This window comes from Salvelinus alpinus, chromosome 3 (assembly GCF_045679555.1).
Source record: "Salvelinus alpinus chromosome 3, SLU_Salpinus.1, whole genome shotgun sequence".
NCBI lineage: Eukaryota > Metazoa > Chordata > Actinopteri > Salmoniformes > Salmonidae > Salvelinus > Salvelinus alpinus.
In genome coordinates this window covers 45,008,826-45,024,975 of record NC_092088.1, presented here as the reverse complement: position 1 = coordinate 45,024,975, position 16,150 = coordinate 45,008,826, and the positions used below count along the sequence as shown (strand labels likewise).

Below are 16,150 nucleotides of genomic sequence, written 5' to 3'. Positions count from 1 at the left end.
CTGAGAGCATCGTGCCTTAAAGGAAGTGTAAAGAAGGGTCTTTCCTTGAAGGACTGGGAAGGAGAGGAGGGTCTCAGCTGAAGTCCAAGAATTCTGATATGTTCTGTTCTGTTGTCCCTCAAACAGGCCTGCAGGTGGCGTCAACCAGCCTACATACCATACCATCTGTGAATGAACTGTAAAGATTGTCAAGCGACAGAAGGGAGAGAGTTAACTGTTCATTTGTGATTGCCAAAGCAGGTGGAATAAACAATGTTAACATATGATCCCCATGCCAATAAAGCCTCTTTTGAATTGAATTGAGAGAGAGAGATAATCACTGTTGAGCATTCCATTTAAAATAGTGTAAAACTGTTCTAGAGTCATATTATCTCATTTACATTTACATTTAAGTCATTTAGCAGACGCTCTTATCCAGAGCGACTTACAAGTTGGTGCATTCACCTTATGATATCCAGTGGAACAACCACTTTACAATAGTGCATCTAACTCTTTTAAGGGGGGGGGGGGGGGGGTTAGAAGGATTACTTTATCCTATCCTAGGTATTCCTTAAAGAGGTGGTGTTTCAGGTGTTTCCGGAAGGTGGTGATTGACTCCGCTGACCTGGCGTCGTGGGGGAGTTTGTTCCACCATTGGGGTGCCAGAGCAGCGAACAGTTTTGACTGGGCTGAGCGGGAGCTGTACTTCCTCAGAGGTAGGGAGGCGAGCAGGCCAGAGGTGGATGAACGCAGTGCCCTTGTTTGGGTGTAGGGCCTGATCAGAGCCTGAAGGTACGGAGGTGCCGTTCCCCTCACAGCTCCGTAGGCAAGCACCATGGTCTTGTAGCGGATGCGAGCTTCAACTGGAAGCCAGTGGAGAGAGCGGAGGAGCGGGGTGACGTGAGAGAACTTGGGAAGGTTAAACACCAGACGGGCTGCGGCGTTCTGGATGAGTTGTAGGGGTTTAATGGCACAGGCAGGGAGCCCAGCCAACAGCGAGTTGCAGTAGTCCAGACGGGAGATGACAAGTGCCTGGATTAGGACCTGCGCCGCTTCCTGTGTGAGGCAGGGTCGTACTCTGCGAATGTTGTAGAGCATGAACCTACAGGAACGGGTCACCGCCTTGATGTTAGTTGAGAACGACAGCGTGTTGTCCAGGATCACGCCAAGGTTCTTAGCACTCTGGGAGGAGGACACAATGGAGTTGTCAACCGTGATGGCGAGATTGGGGAACGGGCAGTCCTTCCCCGGGAGGAAGAGCAGCTCCGTCTTGCCGAGGTTCAGCTTGAGGTGGTGATCCGTCATCCACACTGATATGTCTGCCAGACATGCAGAGATGCGATTCGCCACCTGGTTATCAGAAGGGGGAAAGGAGAAGATTAATTGTGTGTCGTCTGCATAGCAATAATAGGAGAGACCATGTGAGGATATGACAGAGCCAAGTGACTTGGTGTATAGCGAGAATAGGAGAGGGCCTAGAACAGAGCCCTGGGGGACACCAGTGGTGAGAGCACGTGGTGCGGAGACAGATTCTCGCCACGCCACCTGGTAGGATCTCAGCACAGTAGGTACAGCAGGGTTAGAGAGTTACGCACACTTAATGTACAGTCATGGGGCCAGGTTTATTGCTTCTCATTGGGTTGTTGTAGGAAGAGTAGTGCAGGACATTGAGAGCATCGTCCATAGGACTGAACTGTATGAATGGTCCTGTCGGTGTGTGAGTGAGAGAAAGAGGAAGATTGTGTGTGAGGGGGGTATCATTAACCAAGCAATATTAGACTGGTTCCGTATCATTGATCATCAACCCCCCCTCCCCCTCCCCACAGGGTGTATGTACAGATGTAGGGTCATAATGTTTACAATTTTCTCAAAGCAGGAAAATAATCCTGCAGCAATAGAAAATGTTAATTATTGTGTGGTTTGTAATTAATTGACATTTTTGAGAAGGTTGATGTGTTTTTAGTTAGGACAAATCAAGTCTGACATTTTAAAGTGGAAATTATAAACTACAGAAGCCACCTTAATCTTGTAGCAGGTTGTGGGACTAACTTAACTAGCCTGCTAGCTAGTCAATAGTCAGCTAGTGCAAGCCAACTTTGTTCATTTGTTGAGCTTTTCTATTGGCATGCTAATTTCATAATAAGTCATGCATTTTAGCAAGCATGAGTATTTTTATATTCCTGTCACACTCACACAGTCTAATCCTTTCTTTGTGCTGCCAACCTAGGCTGTAAACACCCCCCCTAAGCCCCGTGAATATTCTACGAGGAGGCATGTACTTCCATGTGTGAACAAAAACTACAATCAAAAATTGAATGCATTTTATTTGTTTTCTGTTATTCCATGTCCAATTTTGACGCAATAAATGAGAAAACAAGTCGATTTCCGATTTTTCTTTTTCAAATTCAGAAACGAAAAACAGAACATTTACCGTTTTCCATTTTTTTCCATTCTCAGTTTGGAGTCAGAAATCTTAACTAAATGTACACGGACCCCCCTCCACCCCCCAAGCCCTGCACTGGTAATTTTTTTATTTCTCAATTGACTGGTCTTTGACTTGTACTTTGTGTAGACCCATGCAATCATTTAAAGTTACTAGGACCTACGTAGCGAATCACAGTTAAAATATTAGGAAGCATAAATTATTGTAAACTCTAGGCTATTTTGTTTCAGCCTGGCAACCATAGTTGTTTGTTTTTCACACAAAGATGGGATTTTTGAAAGACCTGGAAGGCTCTTAGGAAATTTATTTGACACATTAGATTGACAATTAAGAGCTTTCTTTACAAACAAGATTAGGAAATGTAGGCCAAACTAACCAAGAAATAGATGTCTATAACGGGGACCATTTTGGACAGTGAGCAAGCTTTATTCACCCAGGATCGCTGCTTTGTTTTGTTCATTTGTTTGGAATCACTGGGCTTACCTTTGGTGCCCAGTGAGATCTGTGTACTTTTTCAGACCCCTAAAAAAACATTGCCTGTCAGAAGCGTAGTCAGCATCCTAAAACATTAGAGGGTTTTCTCACAGAGCAAAGCTTCTGTATCATTGTCTTAAAACTATGCTCTTAACTAAATGTGCGTATTAAGGCCATACTATAATACAGTGTCACAGTGCACAACCCTAGTTAGTGTTAGTGTGGTCCCGTGTGGCTCAGTTGGTAGAGCATGGCGCTTGCAACGCCAGGGTTGTGGGTTCATTCCCCACGGGGGGACCATGTATGAACTTTCCAATTTGTAAGTCGCTCTGGATAAGAGCGTCTGCTAAATGACTTAAATGTAATGTAAATGTAATGTTGAGGTGTCAAATTACCTGCATACCTCTGAAAGTTAGGCTCTCTTAAGATAAATATATACAAGAAAACTAGTCCTGTTCCCAGAAATGTCTGGCAAGAAGACTCATTGGCTCTTTAACAACAATATCAGTTATTCACTGTGCATTGCTCTGCCATGTGTGATTAAAGGCAAACAAGTTGTTGCTAAGCGCCAGTATCCACAACTGTTCTCCCTCAAACGAAAGTAACAAAGAAGCACTGGGGACCGAAATGATTTGATCAGCTTCAACAGAGAGGTATGAAATTAACATTGATTAAATTGATGTGTATTTGTTTGTATTCAGACATAATACAGTAGGATATTTCAAATCGTGTAGGCATAAAGGTAATAGTCTTTGTTAGGATCTCTAACAAAGCCTACTCTGCTGTAGTAGGCTTTGATTGACAACGCCATAGAGATCCTATTAAATTACTAGAGGGTAGAGGGGCTATGTCATAAACCGTCAGTTCCATAATCATCTTGGTCTAGGAGAAATCCAAAACCAGTCTAATTGGCATTTCCTGCTTTTTCCTACTTAAAACCTTCTTAAGGCTAGGGGGCAGTATTTTCGTTTTTGGCTAAAAAACGTACCCATTTGAAACTGCCTATTTCTCAGCCCCCGAAACTAGAATATGCATATAATTGTCAGATTAGGATAGAAAACACTCTAAAGTTTCCAAAACTGTCTTAATATTGTCTGTGAGTTTAACAGAACTGATATTGCAGGCAAAAACCGGAGAAAAATCCAATCAGGAAGTGCCTCTTTTTTGAAACCTCTCTGTTCTTATGCATGCCTAACGTGCATTTAAAGGGATATCAACCAGATTCCTTTTTATATGGCTTCCCTAAGGTGTCAACAGTCATTAGACAAAGTTTCAGGCTTTTATTTTGAAAAATGAGCGTGAAAGATTACATTGCGTAAGTGGATAGGTGGGGGCTCTCAGAGTGAGTTGTGCGCAACAGAGAAAGGGGGCCATTGTTTCCTAATGAAAAACCAACACTCCCGGTTGATATATTATCGAATATATATTTGAAAAACATCCTGAGGATTGGTTATAAAAAACGTTTGACATGTTTCTGTGGACATTATGGATATTATTTGGCATTTTCGTATGCGTTTTCGTGACCGCTCTTTCCGGTGGATTTCGGAGCATAACGCACCAAACGAACGGAGGTATTTGGATATAAAAGTAATATTTATCGAACAAAAAGAACATTTGTTGTGTAACTGGGAGTCTCGTGAGTGGAACCACCCGAAGATTATCAAAGGTAAGCGATTCATTTGATTGCTTTTCTTACTTTCGTGACCAAGCTAACCAAGCTACTATAAGGCTAAGCTAATGTAGCATAGAAAGCTACACTCACAAAAGCTTGGATTTCTTTCGCTGTAAAATATATTTTCAAAATATGACACGATAGGTGGATTAACAACAACCTAAACTGTGTTTTTGGTATATTTCACTTGTGATTGCATGATTATAAATATTTTTAGGAATATTTTTTAATCTGATACGTTTGGAAATTTCCGTCTTCCTTTCAGGACCTGAATGAGGCTGTCGCTTTTTTCTACAACCCAAATGGCGTTTTTTTGTGATAAAAGTAATATTTATCGAACAAAAAGAAGATTTGTTGTGTAACTGGGAGTCTCGTGAGTGGAAACGTCTGAAGATTATCTAAGGTAAGCGATGAATTTTATTGTTTTTCACGATTTCGTGACTATGGTAATTTGGGGTTAGCTGCTGTAGCATTGAGAACTACACTCACAAAAGCTTGGATTTCTTTCGCTGTAAAATATATTTCCAAACTCTGACACCATAGGTGGATTAACAACAAGCTAAGCTGTGTTTTGGTATATTTCACTTGTGATTGCATGATTATAAATATTTTTTGTAATATTATTTGACTGTGGCGCTATGCTATGCTGATGACAATTATCCCGGATCCGGGATGGGTTGTTCAGAAAGGTTATGCAGGAAAGTAACTTTCCTATTAATATTAACGCAACATTTCTATAATTCATATTCGGAAATCAGTCAATTTAAATAAATTCATAAGGCCCTTTCTATTTATTTAACTAGACAAGTCAGTTAAGAACAAATTCTTATTTTCAATGACGTGTACTCTATTACAGTCATAGAACGTTTCGTCAACATGAAAGAGAGGATGATGGTATTGGCATTTCTCTCTAAGTAGGGTGAGTCAACATGTGCTTTCTACTTGCACGCACACACACACACACAGAAATCCGTACCATGGACAGCCACAATATATTTAGCTTACATTGATTGGACTAAATTGTTTTTGGTATCTTTTTAGTTGTCGCTGTATTTGTCGAAGCATACAGTAGGTGATTTAATGATGTTGAAATATTGAAGTTGAAATGGTGCTAGAATAGTGGAAGTAGCTCCTGTTTACTTTGCGACTTGTGGTAACTCTGTGGTTCTAAATCAATAGTTAAGTCGTCCGAAAATTTGGGAAACTTAACTTACTTGACCATGTTGTAGGTCATGTAACTGTTTGTTACATGCGATATGCTTTGTGGACTTCACCGGACAGAGGTTGCTCTCCGGTTTTGTGATGAAACAAAGGTTATGGTTGAATTTATTCTGCCATTGTGTTTTCGTATTGTCTCGGCCCTATGCCCATATATCACGGTGGCAAGGCGTATGAACTAACAGGTTATAGGGCAAACAATGCAATTATCACAACACATAGGTTGTAATATGTCTTTTTGTTTTGGCTTCCCTTGTGATTCCATCCACGCAACGCTACTGGTCACCAATTTTCCTTGCTGCCACTACTCTTGCTCAGTTATAAATGTTGTCTGTCAATTACATTTTTTAAGCCACTTTAACAAAACAATTTTGAGGTAAATTTATCTAATATTTTGAAGTTTGATCTATTAACTTTATATACATACAGTGCATTCGGAAAGTATTCAGACCCCTTGACTTTTTCCACATTTCGTTACGTTACTGCTTTGTTCTAAAATGGATTTAATAGTTTGTTCCCCTCTCATCAATCTACGCACAATACCCCACAATGACAAAGCAAAAACTGTTTTTTGGAAATGTTTTCAAATGTATATTTAAAAAAATGGAAATATCCCATTTACTTAAGTATTCACACCCTTTACTCAGTACTTTGTTGAAGAACCTTTGACAGTGATTAAAGCCTTGAGTCTTCTTGGGTATGACACTACAAGCTTGGCACACCTGTATTTGGGGAGTTAATCCCATTCTACTCTGCAGATCCTCTCAAGCTCTGTCAGGTTGGATGGGGTGCGTCGCTGCACAGCTATTTTCAGGTCTCTCCAGAGATGTTCAATCGGATTCAAGTCCGGGCTCTGGCTGGGTCATTCAAGGACATTCAGAGACTTGTCCTGAATCTACTCCTGCATTGTCTTGGCTGTGTGCATAGGGTTGTTGTCCTGTTGGAAGGTAAACCTTCGCCCCAGTCTGAGGTCCTGAGCGCTCTGGAGCAGGTTTTCATCAAGGATCTCTCTGTACTTTGCTACGTTCATCTTTCCCTCAATCCTGACTAGTCTCCTAGTCCCTGCTGCTGAAAAACATCCCCACAGCATGATGCTGCCACCACCATGCTTCACCTTAGGGATGGTGCTAGGTTTCCTCCAGACGTGACGATTGGCATTCAGGCCAAAGGGTTCAATCTTGGTTTAATCAGACCAGAGAATCTTGTTTATCATGGTCTGAGAGTTCTTTAGGTGCCTTTTGGCTAAATCCAAGCGGGCTGTCATGTGCATTTTATTAAGGAGTGGCTTCCGTCTGGCCACTCTACCTTAAAGGCCTGATTGGTGGAGTGCTGCAGAGATGATTGTCTTTCTGGAAGGTTCTCACATCTCCACAGAGGAACTCTGGAGCTCTGTCAGAGTGACCATCGGGTTCTTGGTCATCTCCCTGACTAAGGCCCTTCTCCCCCGATTGCTCATTTTGGCCGGCGGCCAGCTCTAGGAAGAGTCTTGGTGGTTCCAAACTTCTTCCACTTAAGAAGGATGGAGGCCTCTGTGTTCTTGGGGACCTTTTTTGGTACCCTTCCCCAGATCTGTGCCTCAACACAATCATGGCTTGGTTTTTGCTCTGACATGCACTGTAAACTGTGGGACCTTATATAGACAGGTGTGTGCCTTTCCATATCATGTCCAATCAATTGAATTTATCACAGGTGAACTCCAATCAAGTTGTAAAAACTTGATTGGATGATCAAGGATGATAAATGGAAACAGGTTGCACCTGAGCTCAATTTCGAGTCTCATAGCAAATGGTCTGAATATTTGTTTTTTATATTTAATACATTTGCAAAGATTTCAAAAAACTTGTTTTCACTTTGTCAGTATGGGTATTGCGTGTAGATTGATGAGGAAAAACATTTATTTAATCCATTTTAAAATAAGACTGTAACGTAACAAAATGTGTAAAAAGTAGAGGGGTCTGAATATTTTCCGAATGCACTGTACATACATACAAAAGTATGTGGACACCCATTCAAATGAGTCGATTCAGTTATTTCAGCCACACCCGTTACTGGCAGGTTTATAAAATCGAGCACACGGCCATGCAATCTCCATAGACAAACATTGGCAGTAGAATGGCCTTACTGAAGAGCTCAGTGACTTTCAACGAGGCACTGTCATAGGATGCCACTTTTACAACAAGTCAGTTCATCAAAGAATGGCAGTCCGATGGACGAATCTGGGTTTGGCGGGTGCCAGGAGAACACTACCTGCTCGAATGCATAGAGCCAACTGTAAAGTTTGGTGAAGAAGGAATAATGGTCTGGGTCTGTTTTTCATGGTTCAGGCTAGGCCCCTTAGTTCCAGTGAAGGGAAATCTTAAAACGTTTAGCATACAATGACATTCTAGACAATTCTGTGCTTCCAACTTTATGGGCAACAGTTTGGGGAAGGCCCTTTCCTGTTCCAGCATGACAATGCCCCCTTGCACAAAGCGAGGTCCATTCAGAAATGGTTTGGTGGGATGAATTGGAACGCCGACTGCGAGCCAGGCCTAATCGCCCAACATCAGTGCCCAACCTCACTAATTATTTTGTGGCTGAATGGAAGCAAGTCCATGCAGCAATGTTCCAACATCTAGTGGAAAGCCTTCCTAGAAAAGTGGAGGCTGATATAGCAGCAAAGGGGGGGACAAACTCCATATTAATGCCCATTATTTTGGAATGAGATGTTCGACGAGCAGGTGTCCACATACTTTTGGTCTTTTAGTGTATATACCATTAGAGGAGCCTTACTATAAATAAACCACTTGTTACTGCACGTTACCCTAATATGGTGGTTTACATTACCTTATCAGCGTGACTTGTCAGGCGGATCTAGCTGGATGGATGCTAAATGTTTGTGTGTTTATATGGTTGGTCTGTCTGGTTGTAGCTACGTTACTGCAGAAGTGGACAAAGGGCAGTATTCTTTCTCCTGGTCCAGCGAACACTGGCAAGGCAAGCCTGAGCATGCATACTTAATGAGATCAGTGAGGCGAGTCAGGCAGCCAGGAGCAAACATATGATATCATTCCACTCACATGGACCCAATATGCGCCCTCATACGTATCTGTGCTGCCAACCCTGACTATGCAACCAGTCTTTGTTTTACATCGCAACAACTGTTTACAGACTGAAATGTAAAAAAAAATTGCTGTCAATTTCAGCGGTTGCCTTGGACACATGACGCATCTCTGGGCCTTTCCTTGTAACCATGGAGCTGGGAGTTGACAGGGCCTTCCCAGCATACGTCTCTCCGATGGGGTCCAAGGGCTGCAGTGGGCGACAGAAGACCCGGATTCCAGAGTTTATCCAGAGGAGTGGGACAGGCAGAACAACAACCCAACATTCCAAAGACAAAGACGAGGAGAGGAGGAGACGAGGAGACGAGGAGAGGAGGAAAGGGGACAGCGGTGGTTCCAGGAAGAATGCTACCATGGCACCCACCTCCGGTTATATGAGTGACAGGAGGCAGTACTCTATAAGGACACCGGTGGTCACCACCACAGAGCAGCAGACCTCCATCCTAAAGAAATCATACCTACAGGAGCACCCAGAAAACGTGAGAGGGGAGTGTATATGCTTTGTAACAAATGCATTGACTGCTACAATTGTATGACTTCTGAGAAGTATAAAGAACACATGTTAAATTTAGATGACCTGATTTTTTTTGTTGCTTTGAAACTAATTCTACTTCTACTATAGAAATAATAACAAGGAATACTACAGTGTATGTTAGCTGTACCTACTCCTACTCTATCCCTCACCATAGGAGCGACAGTGGGAAGGTAGCAGTAATGAAGCAGACCATCATAATAGAGTGTTTGACTTCCAGGTCAGACGGGCTGAACAGGTGTCCCCAGACAACCTCAACCCCTCTCAGGCTGACATCTCACCCTGCTCAGCTTCCAAAGAGGACCTCAACACCTCCCTGGGGGTGTCAGACCTCAGGACCAGGCTGTCACACGAAGAACCCACCTTCAGGTCATTATACATGGGCAGCAGGCCCGGCCGACACAGCCTCTCCAGCCGACCCATGGAGGTCCATAGCTTCTCTACTCCACTCAGACCCAAGTGGACCTCCACTCTGCTATCCTCCCTCTCGCCTTCCTACATCCCCCATTTGCACCCCTCCAGACAGAGACGGACAGAGCTGAGAATGGTTGCAGGTGAAGTTTATCAATCACGTGAAGGGGGAGGGGAAACGTATCTAAACGTAGGCCCTTCAGTGGGCGACTCCAAGGGTCGCTCCAACCCTGCGCTCTACACCATGTCCCCCCACCAGGCCAACTGCTGGCCCTGTACCATTTCCAGCTCCCTGCCCCACTCCCCAGACCGACACTCTTCGAGCTGGGACCCTGATAAGGAGTATCAGACCCTCCTGGACTACACCTACCCCCTGAGGCCAGGTAGGGTGGTGGGTGGATGGGATACCTCTGAGCTCGGGGGTGGGTCTCTCATCCAGACAGACCCAGGCCTCCTGGATTCGGGGATAGAACTGAACCGCCTCTGCAGCTCCATCAGCCTATCAGCTTTGGACTTTTCCCTAAGTGTCACGGCAGGGGTGGGCACTAGTAGGGCCAGGGAGATGGGGATGCTGGGTATAGGTCAGAGGTCATCTGAGCTGCGTGGGTTCTCACACTCCAAGTCCTCTGATGGTCGCCTCTCCACTAGCCCCTTCTTCTCTGCGGACCCTATTGGTCTATCAGTAGAGAGTCTGGACTATAGTGGAAGTGGTGGTGGTCTGAACCATTCACATCGTAGCGGGGGAGGTCACTACCACCAACATGGCAGCTCCTCTTCCTCTTCCACCACGTTCATCCGCACAACCAGTATCCTTCCCCGGCCAGGATACCTCGGAGAGTGGGATTGGGACGAGGAGTTCTGGCCTCTCCCGGAGCAGTTGGAGGAGCTCCAGGGTTTGTCCCAGCAGGTCAGGGAGGTGACGGCCCAACTCAGCCAGTCTGTCACAGCCAATTGGGACTCCCTGGAGAGGGGGAACACCTCCGTCCAGTCCTGCATGACCATGGCAGAGAAACAGGAGGCAGAGGAGGAGAGAGAAGAACAGGAGCAGAATAAGGAGGAAGAAAGGGAGGATGAGAAGGAGAAAGAGGAAGAGGAAGTGTCCATTTCTGAAGCACTTCAATACTTCAATAAAGGTATGTGTTGGTGGCAGCATTTTAGTAGGCTCTATTATTTTATGGTATTTTATAGTATTTGTAATAGTTTTTAATTTAGCACGTGTTTGACTTCAAATACTTTCCGCCTCTGAAGCGATCCATTGTGGGGAGTCCTTCCAGGCAGCCAGAGGCTCTGGTTTTAGGATGGAGGCTGGGGTAGTAGGCAGGGGAGTGAGAAGGGCCAGTCTGAGGGAGGCGGCGGGCATGGTGGACCAGCTGAGTGGACTAACCCTGCCTGAGTTCCAGACGGGGAGCCAGGGGGAGCAGGTGCAAAGGGAGTCCCTCATGCAGCACATCCAGGTTAGGACAGAGAGCTACTGTAAGATGATCACTGTATTTTGTGGAATATAATAACAAGCATATGCCACTTCCACCAATACAATGCAGCGTAATGCAATATGATACACGGCACAATGAAATACAATACCCATTACACAATCAGTGCAAGGTGTTGATAATGGTATATTGCATAATACATGTACAGTACATTGGTACATCTCTCTTAAAGGTGCTACACACAGGGTATATATATTTTTCTTTTTCATTGACAATTTTGTCATTTCAGAAAATTTCCATAATACATTGAGTGTATAAAACATTAGGAACACCTTCTTAATATTGAGTTGCATCTCCTTTTTGCTCTCAGAACAGCCTCAATTTGTCGGGGCATGGACTCTACAAGGTGTCGAAAGCATTCCACAGTTGGCTGGATTTCCTTTGGGTGGTGGACCATTCTTGATACACACGGGAAACTGTTGAGCATGAAAAACCCAACAGCGTTACAATTCTTGACACAAACCGGTGCGCCTGGCACCTACTACCATACCCCGTTTAAAGGCACTTAAATCTTTTGTCTTGCCACATACACAATCCATGTCTCAATTGCCTCAAGGCTTAAAAATCCTTCTTTAACCTGTCTTCTCCTCTTCATCTATACTGATTGAAGTGGATTTAATAGGTGACATCAATAAAGAATTATAGCTTTCACCTGGATTCACCTGGTCAGTCTATGTCATGGAAAGAGCAGGTGTTCCTAATGTTTTGTACACTCAGTGTATCTGGCGCTAATAGCGGAATGATGGCGTTTCACAGTATTACTGTGATTGGCTGTGATATTTGCAAAAATTCTACACTGTTCGAACAATTTCAGTTTATATGAGAAAACTAGCGCTGGATAGCGTAGGGAGTCATTGTACCATCTAAATCACCGTGAAACATCTTTTCAATACGAAAAAATATTCTTACTTTCGGTTTTTGTTCACCAGCTTCAAACAACCGTAAAAACAATATTTTTTGTTGCTGGAAATATATTTATCGGCGATTTAGATGATACAATGATTCCCTACACTATTCAGTACTTGTTTTCTCACATAAACTAAAACAAACTGAAGCACAGCCACAAAGTCACAACAGCTGCCGCTCCGGCGGGAGAAATCAATTGGCGAATATCACAGCCAATCACAACACTGGCGGGTAAGTAATACTGTGAAACACTATCATTCCACTATTACTACAGATATATTATGGACATTTTCAGAAATTACAATGCACAAATTCAACAACAACACAAATCCTATGTGTAGCACCTTTAAATACTACTATATTCAAATCCACAAACAAGCTGTTGTGGGGCAATTTGATATTTATTCTGTGACTTACGACCTGTTTACCCATCAGACCTTCTGTTCTAACCTGGAGGAGCTCATCCAATGGCTGTACACGGTGGTGGAGAGGATGGCGGTGCTGGAGCCGCCCACTGTGGACATCAAGAGTGTCAAGTCATCCCTGGCGGATTATAAAGTCAGTGGTGCACATACACAGATACTTTAAATGGTCATATAAATCAATTCTATGTTTAATTCTTCGGGTGTACACTATGCGTCTTCTCAGCTTTATATCTTGGGAAAATGAATTAATCAACCCACTCTGCCCCCTTCTCTCTATCTCTCTCTCTCTTAATATTTCTATATGCCTCTTTCTCCCCACTCCCTCTGTTTTTCCCTTTGTCTTCTTCACCCCATCTCACTCTCTCCTTCCCCCTCCCTTTCTCCCTCCACAGAGGTTTCAGAGAGAAGTAAACGCCCACCAGCCCCTGACCACCTCTGTTCTGCAAACTGGAGAGCTTCTCCTGGGTTGTTTGACCTCCACTTCTCCCGGTGACCCTTCCATCACTGACAAGTTACTCTTTGCCTGCAGCTACTTAATTTATAGCTACTGTATCTAAGGTGTCACCCACCACCTGATAATTAGGACAGGTTTAGAAATTAGGCTGCCTTCACACAGGAATGATCCTGCTCTCAACTCAAGCGGATCAGCCTGTCAGTCCAGACTTCTTCTTAGTAAAGGGTGTGTTTTAACCGAAAGAAGGCGATGAGGCCAACACACCACCCTACACTATTTCCCTTTGTGAATTCTGAAATACACTTGTGCTCCTTTACTAACGGAAGCGTAAAATGATTTGCATGACACAGCAACAACATCTGAGACTATTGAAGTGGGCGCTGCCTGTGTTTTTAAAGGGCTCCAAATTGCAAATTAGTTTACTTGTTTGTGTGAAGGCTACCTTGATCAAAGGGTAGAATTTCTTGTCTGCTAACAGTGGTGAGATTGACTATTTGTTTCAGGTCCCATATAGTTCAGTTCAACACCTAACACTGGCATACTGTAGATTTGTTCTGGCGGTCAGGCGTAATTCTATACCCACAGTCCTCTCCTCTGACAGAAGCAGGAAATGCTGTGTGAGGAGAATGCGGCCATGCGTGACTAAGAGTTTTGGGGCTCTGTTTTCTTATCTTTCTCTTATTCCAAGTTGTTACATGTCACAGGCAAACAAGAAGGAATCTTAGTGGGTTGAATGTGAAATGTACCACTACAGTTTCCCATTTCTCTTCTGTTTTCTATACTCATCTCTATACTACTCTCTCTTATCTCTTCCCCTGTCTCTCCCCCCTCTCTCTCTTCCTCTTCTTATGTCCCCCAGTTCTGAAAGAGACCCTCTGTCTTATTGAGAGGCAGTCCAAGGCGCTGGAGACCCACTCAGAGCACCTCTTCTCCTCTATTATTTCGGCCATGGACAGACTGACCCAGCCCAGGGAGCCCAGTGGGAGAGAGGAGACCCAGGCAGGGGACCCGGATAGGATGGCGGTCCAGGGGACAGCTCAGTGAGGGCTCCATTCGATGCATGGATAGTATGTTTCTACGGTTATGTAGAGATTGGGATATGATTACTCTATAGCATCCTCTAGTGACATGTTATCAGTTTTATTATTTATCATCATAAGAAGTCAGTTTTCTCCTATTCTCTTTCAGTAATGAAGAATGAGTGTGGATTGGTGGAGCAGGCTTGATGGGGGGGGGGGGGGGCTTCTTCACTTTGACATGCCTTAAAGGATTGGTTCACATTTTTTTTCACCAAATGTTAATTTTTTATTTTTTTCGTAGCCCCCATAATGCAGAGCATGCAAAGAGGAAGTCTATTGCGGGTGGTCTAAGTTTCTCAAAACCAAGTGAAATCGCCCAAAAAGTGTCTGCACTTGGTTAAAAAATAGTGGAATGGACCTTGCTGTGTTGGAAAGAGACCACTTGACTGTTGTCATGCTTTTGATTCATTATTTTAATTTCATTATTTTGAGAAATTAACATTCAATGCTCTGGCAAAAGCTCTGGTGGACATTCCTGCAGTCAGCATGCCAATTACATGCTCCCTCAACTTGAGACATCTGTGGCATTGTGTTGTGTGACAAAACTGCACATTTTAGAGTGGCCTTGTCCCCAGCACAAGGTGCACCTGTGTAATGATCATGCTGTTTCATCAGCTTATTGAAATGCACACTAGCAGGGATGTAAACAACTGTGTGCTCAAAATTTGAGAGAAATAAGCTTTTGTGCGTATGGAACATTTCTGGGATCTTTTATTTCAGCTCATGAAACATGAGAGCATCAATTTGCATGTTGTATTTATATTTTGTTTCAGGGTAGCAATGATAAACAACCAACTTGACAGAGCTTGAAGAATAAAATAAAAAATGATGGGCAAATTTTGTACATCCAGGTGTGCAAATCTCTTAGAGACTTACACAAAAAGACTCACAGCTGTAATCGCTGCCAAAGCTGTTTCTAACATGTATTTTCTCAGGGGGGTGAATACTTATCTAATCAAGGGACAGAACACGACCAAAAGTATGTGGGGACACCTGCTCGTTGAACCTCTCATTCCAAAATCATGGGCATTAATATGGAGTTGCTCCCCCCTTTGCTGCTATAACAGCCTCTACTCTTCTGGGAAGGCTTTTCACTAGATGTTGGAACATTGCTGTGGGGAATTGCTTCCATTCAGCCATAAGAGCATTAGTGAGGTTGGATACTGATGTTGGGCGATTAGGCCTGGTTCGCAATCGGTGTGCCGATTCATCTAAAAGGTGTTCGATGGGGTTGAGGTCAGGGCTTTGTGCAGGCAGTCAAATTCTTCCACACCGATCTCGACAAACCATTTCTATATGGACCTCGCTTTGAGCACTGGGGCATTGTAATGCTGAAACAGGACAGGGCCTTCTCCAAACTGTTGCCACAAAGTTGGAAGCACAGAATCGTCTAGAATGTCATTGTATGCTGTAGAGTTAAGATTTCCCTTCACTGGAACTCAGGGACCTAGACTAAACCATGAAAAAAAGCTCCAGACCATTATTTCTCCTCCACCAGACTTTACAGTTGGCACTATGCATTCGGGCAGGTAGTGTTCTCCTGGCATCCACCAAAGCCAGATTCATCCATCGGACTGCCAGATGGTGAAGCGTTATTCATCACTCCATATTAGAATGTGGTCTGCACTACACATCATTGTAGATTTGTAATGTAGGATGTTGGACCATTCAGTGGCCTTAGGGCTGCAGGTAGCCTAGCAGTTAGCACTTTGGGCCAGAACATGGAAAACCTGGATGAAAAGTGCATTAAGACATACAGTACTTGTACCTAAAGCCTTTAATGTGCAACATGTTTTTAATCAGCGTCTTTGTTACTGTAGTAATCAATTGTGAATGTTATGAGGGTAATGTGCACTTCGAATGAGAACTTTTAAACGCCATGGAAAACTTTGTTCTTCCCACTATTGTAATCCTCATTTACAGAAAAAACCTGGTGAAAACTACACTACTTGTTCCTACTGAGTAC

General features: G+C 43.6%; 1 protein-coding gene across 2 annotated transcripts; it reads left to right on the top strand.

Moving 5' to 3' along the window:
* Positions 1–3,450: 3,450 nt before the first annotated feature.
* On the top strand, positions 3,451–15,028 carry LOC139570799 (centrosomal protein of 68 kDa-like). Of its 2 annotated transcripts, XM_071392990.1 has the most exons (9): positions 3,451–3,549; positions 4,834–4,971; positions 5,425–5,487; positions 8,972–9,366; positions 9,640–10,963; positions 11,079–11,284; positions 12,662–12,784; positions 13,044–13,140; positions 13,965–15,028. In XM_071392990.1, the coding sequence occupies exons 4-9, from the start codon at positions 9,019–9,021 to the stop codon at positions 14,147–14,149; spliced, it is 2,283 nt and encodes a 760-aa protein (XP_071249091.1). In that variant the 5' UTR covers positions 3,451–3,549; positions 4,834–4,971; positions 5,425–5,487; positions 8,972–9,018; the 3' UTR covers positions 14,150–15,028. The 2 variants fall into 2 exon arrangements, with proteins under 2 accessions (XP_071249091.1, XP_071249092.1); XM_071392991.1 differs by lacking the exon at positions 3,451–3,549 and having other exon boundaries at positions 3,564–4,971.
* The last annotated feature ends 1,122 nt before the right edge of the window (positions 15,029–16,150 follow it).

Excerpts from the sequence above, each read along its gene's own strand:
- LOC139570799 (XM_071392990.1), top strand. The coding sequence starts at position 9,019 with ATGGAGCTGGGAGTTGACAGGGCCTTCCCAGCATACGTCTCTCCGATG. Across the intron at positions 11,285-12,661 it reads CCCTCATGCAGCACATCCAG|ACCTTCTGTTCTAACCTGGA; the intron begins GTTAGGACAGAG and ends TTTACCCATCAG. Across the intron at positions 12,785-13,043 it reads CATCCCTGGCGGATTATAAA|AGGTTTCAGAGAGAAGTAAA; the intron begins GTCAGTGGTGCA and ends CTCCCTCCACAG.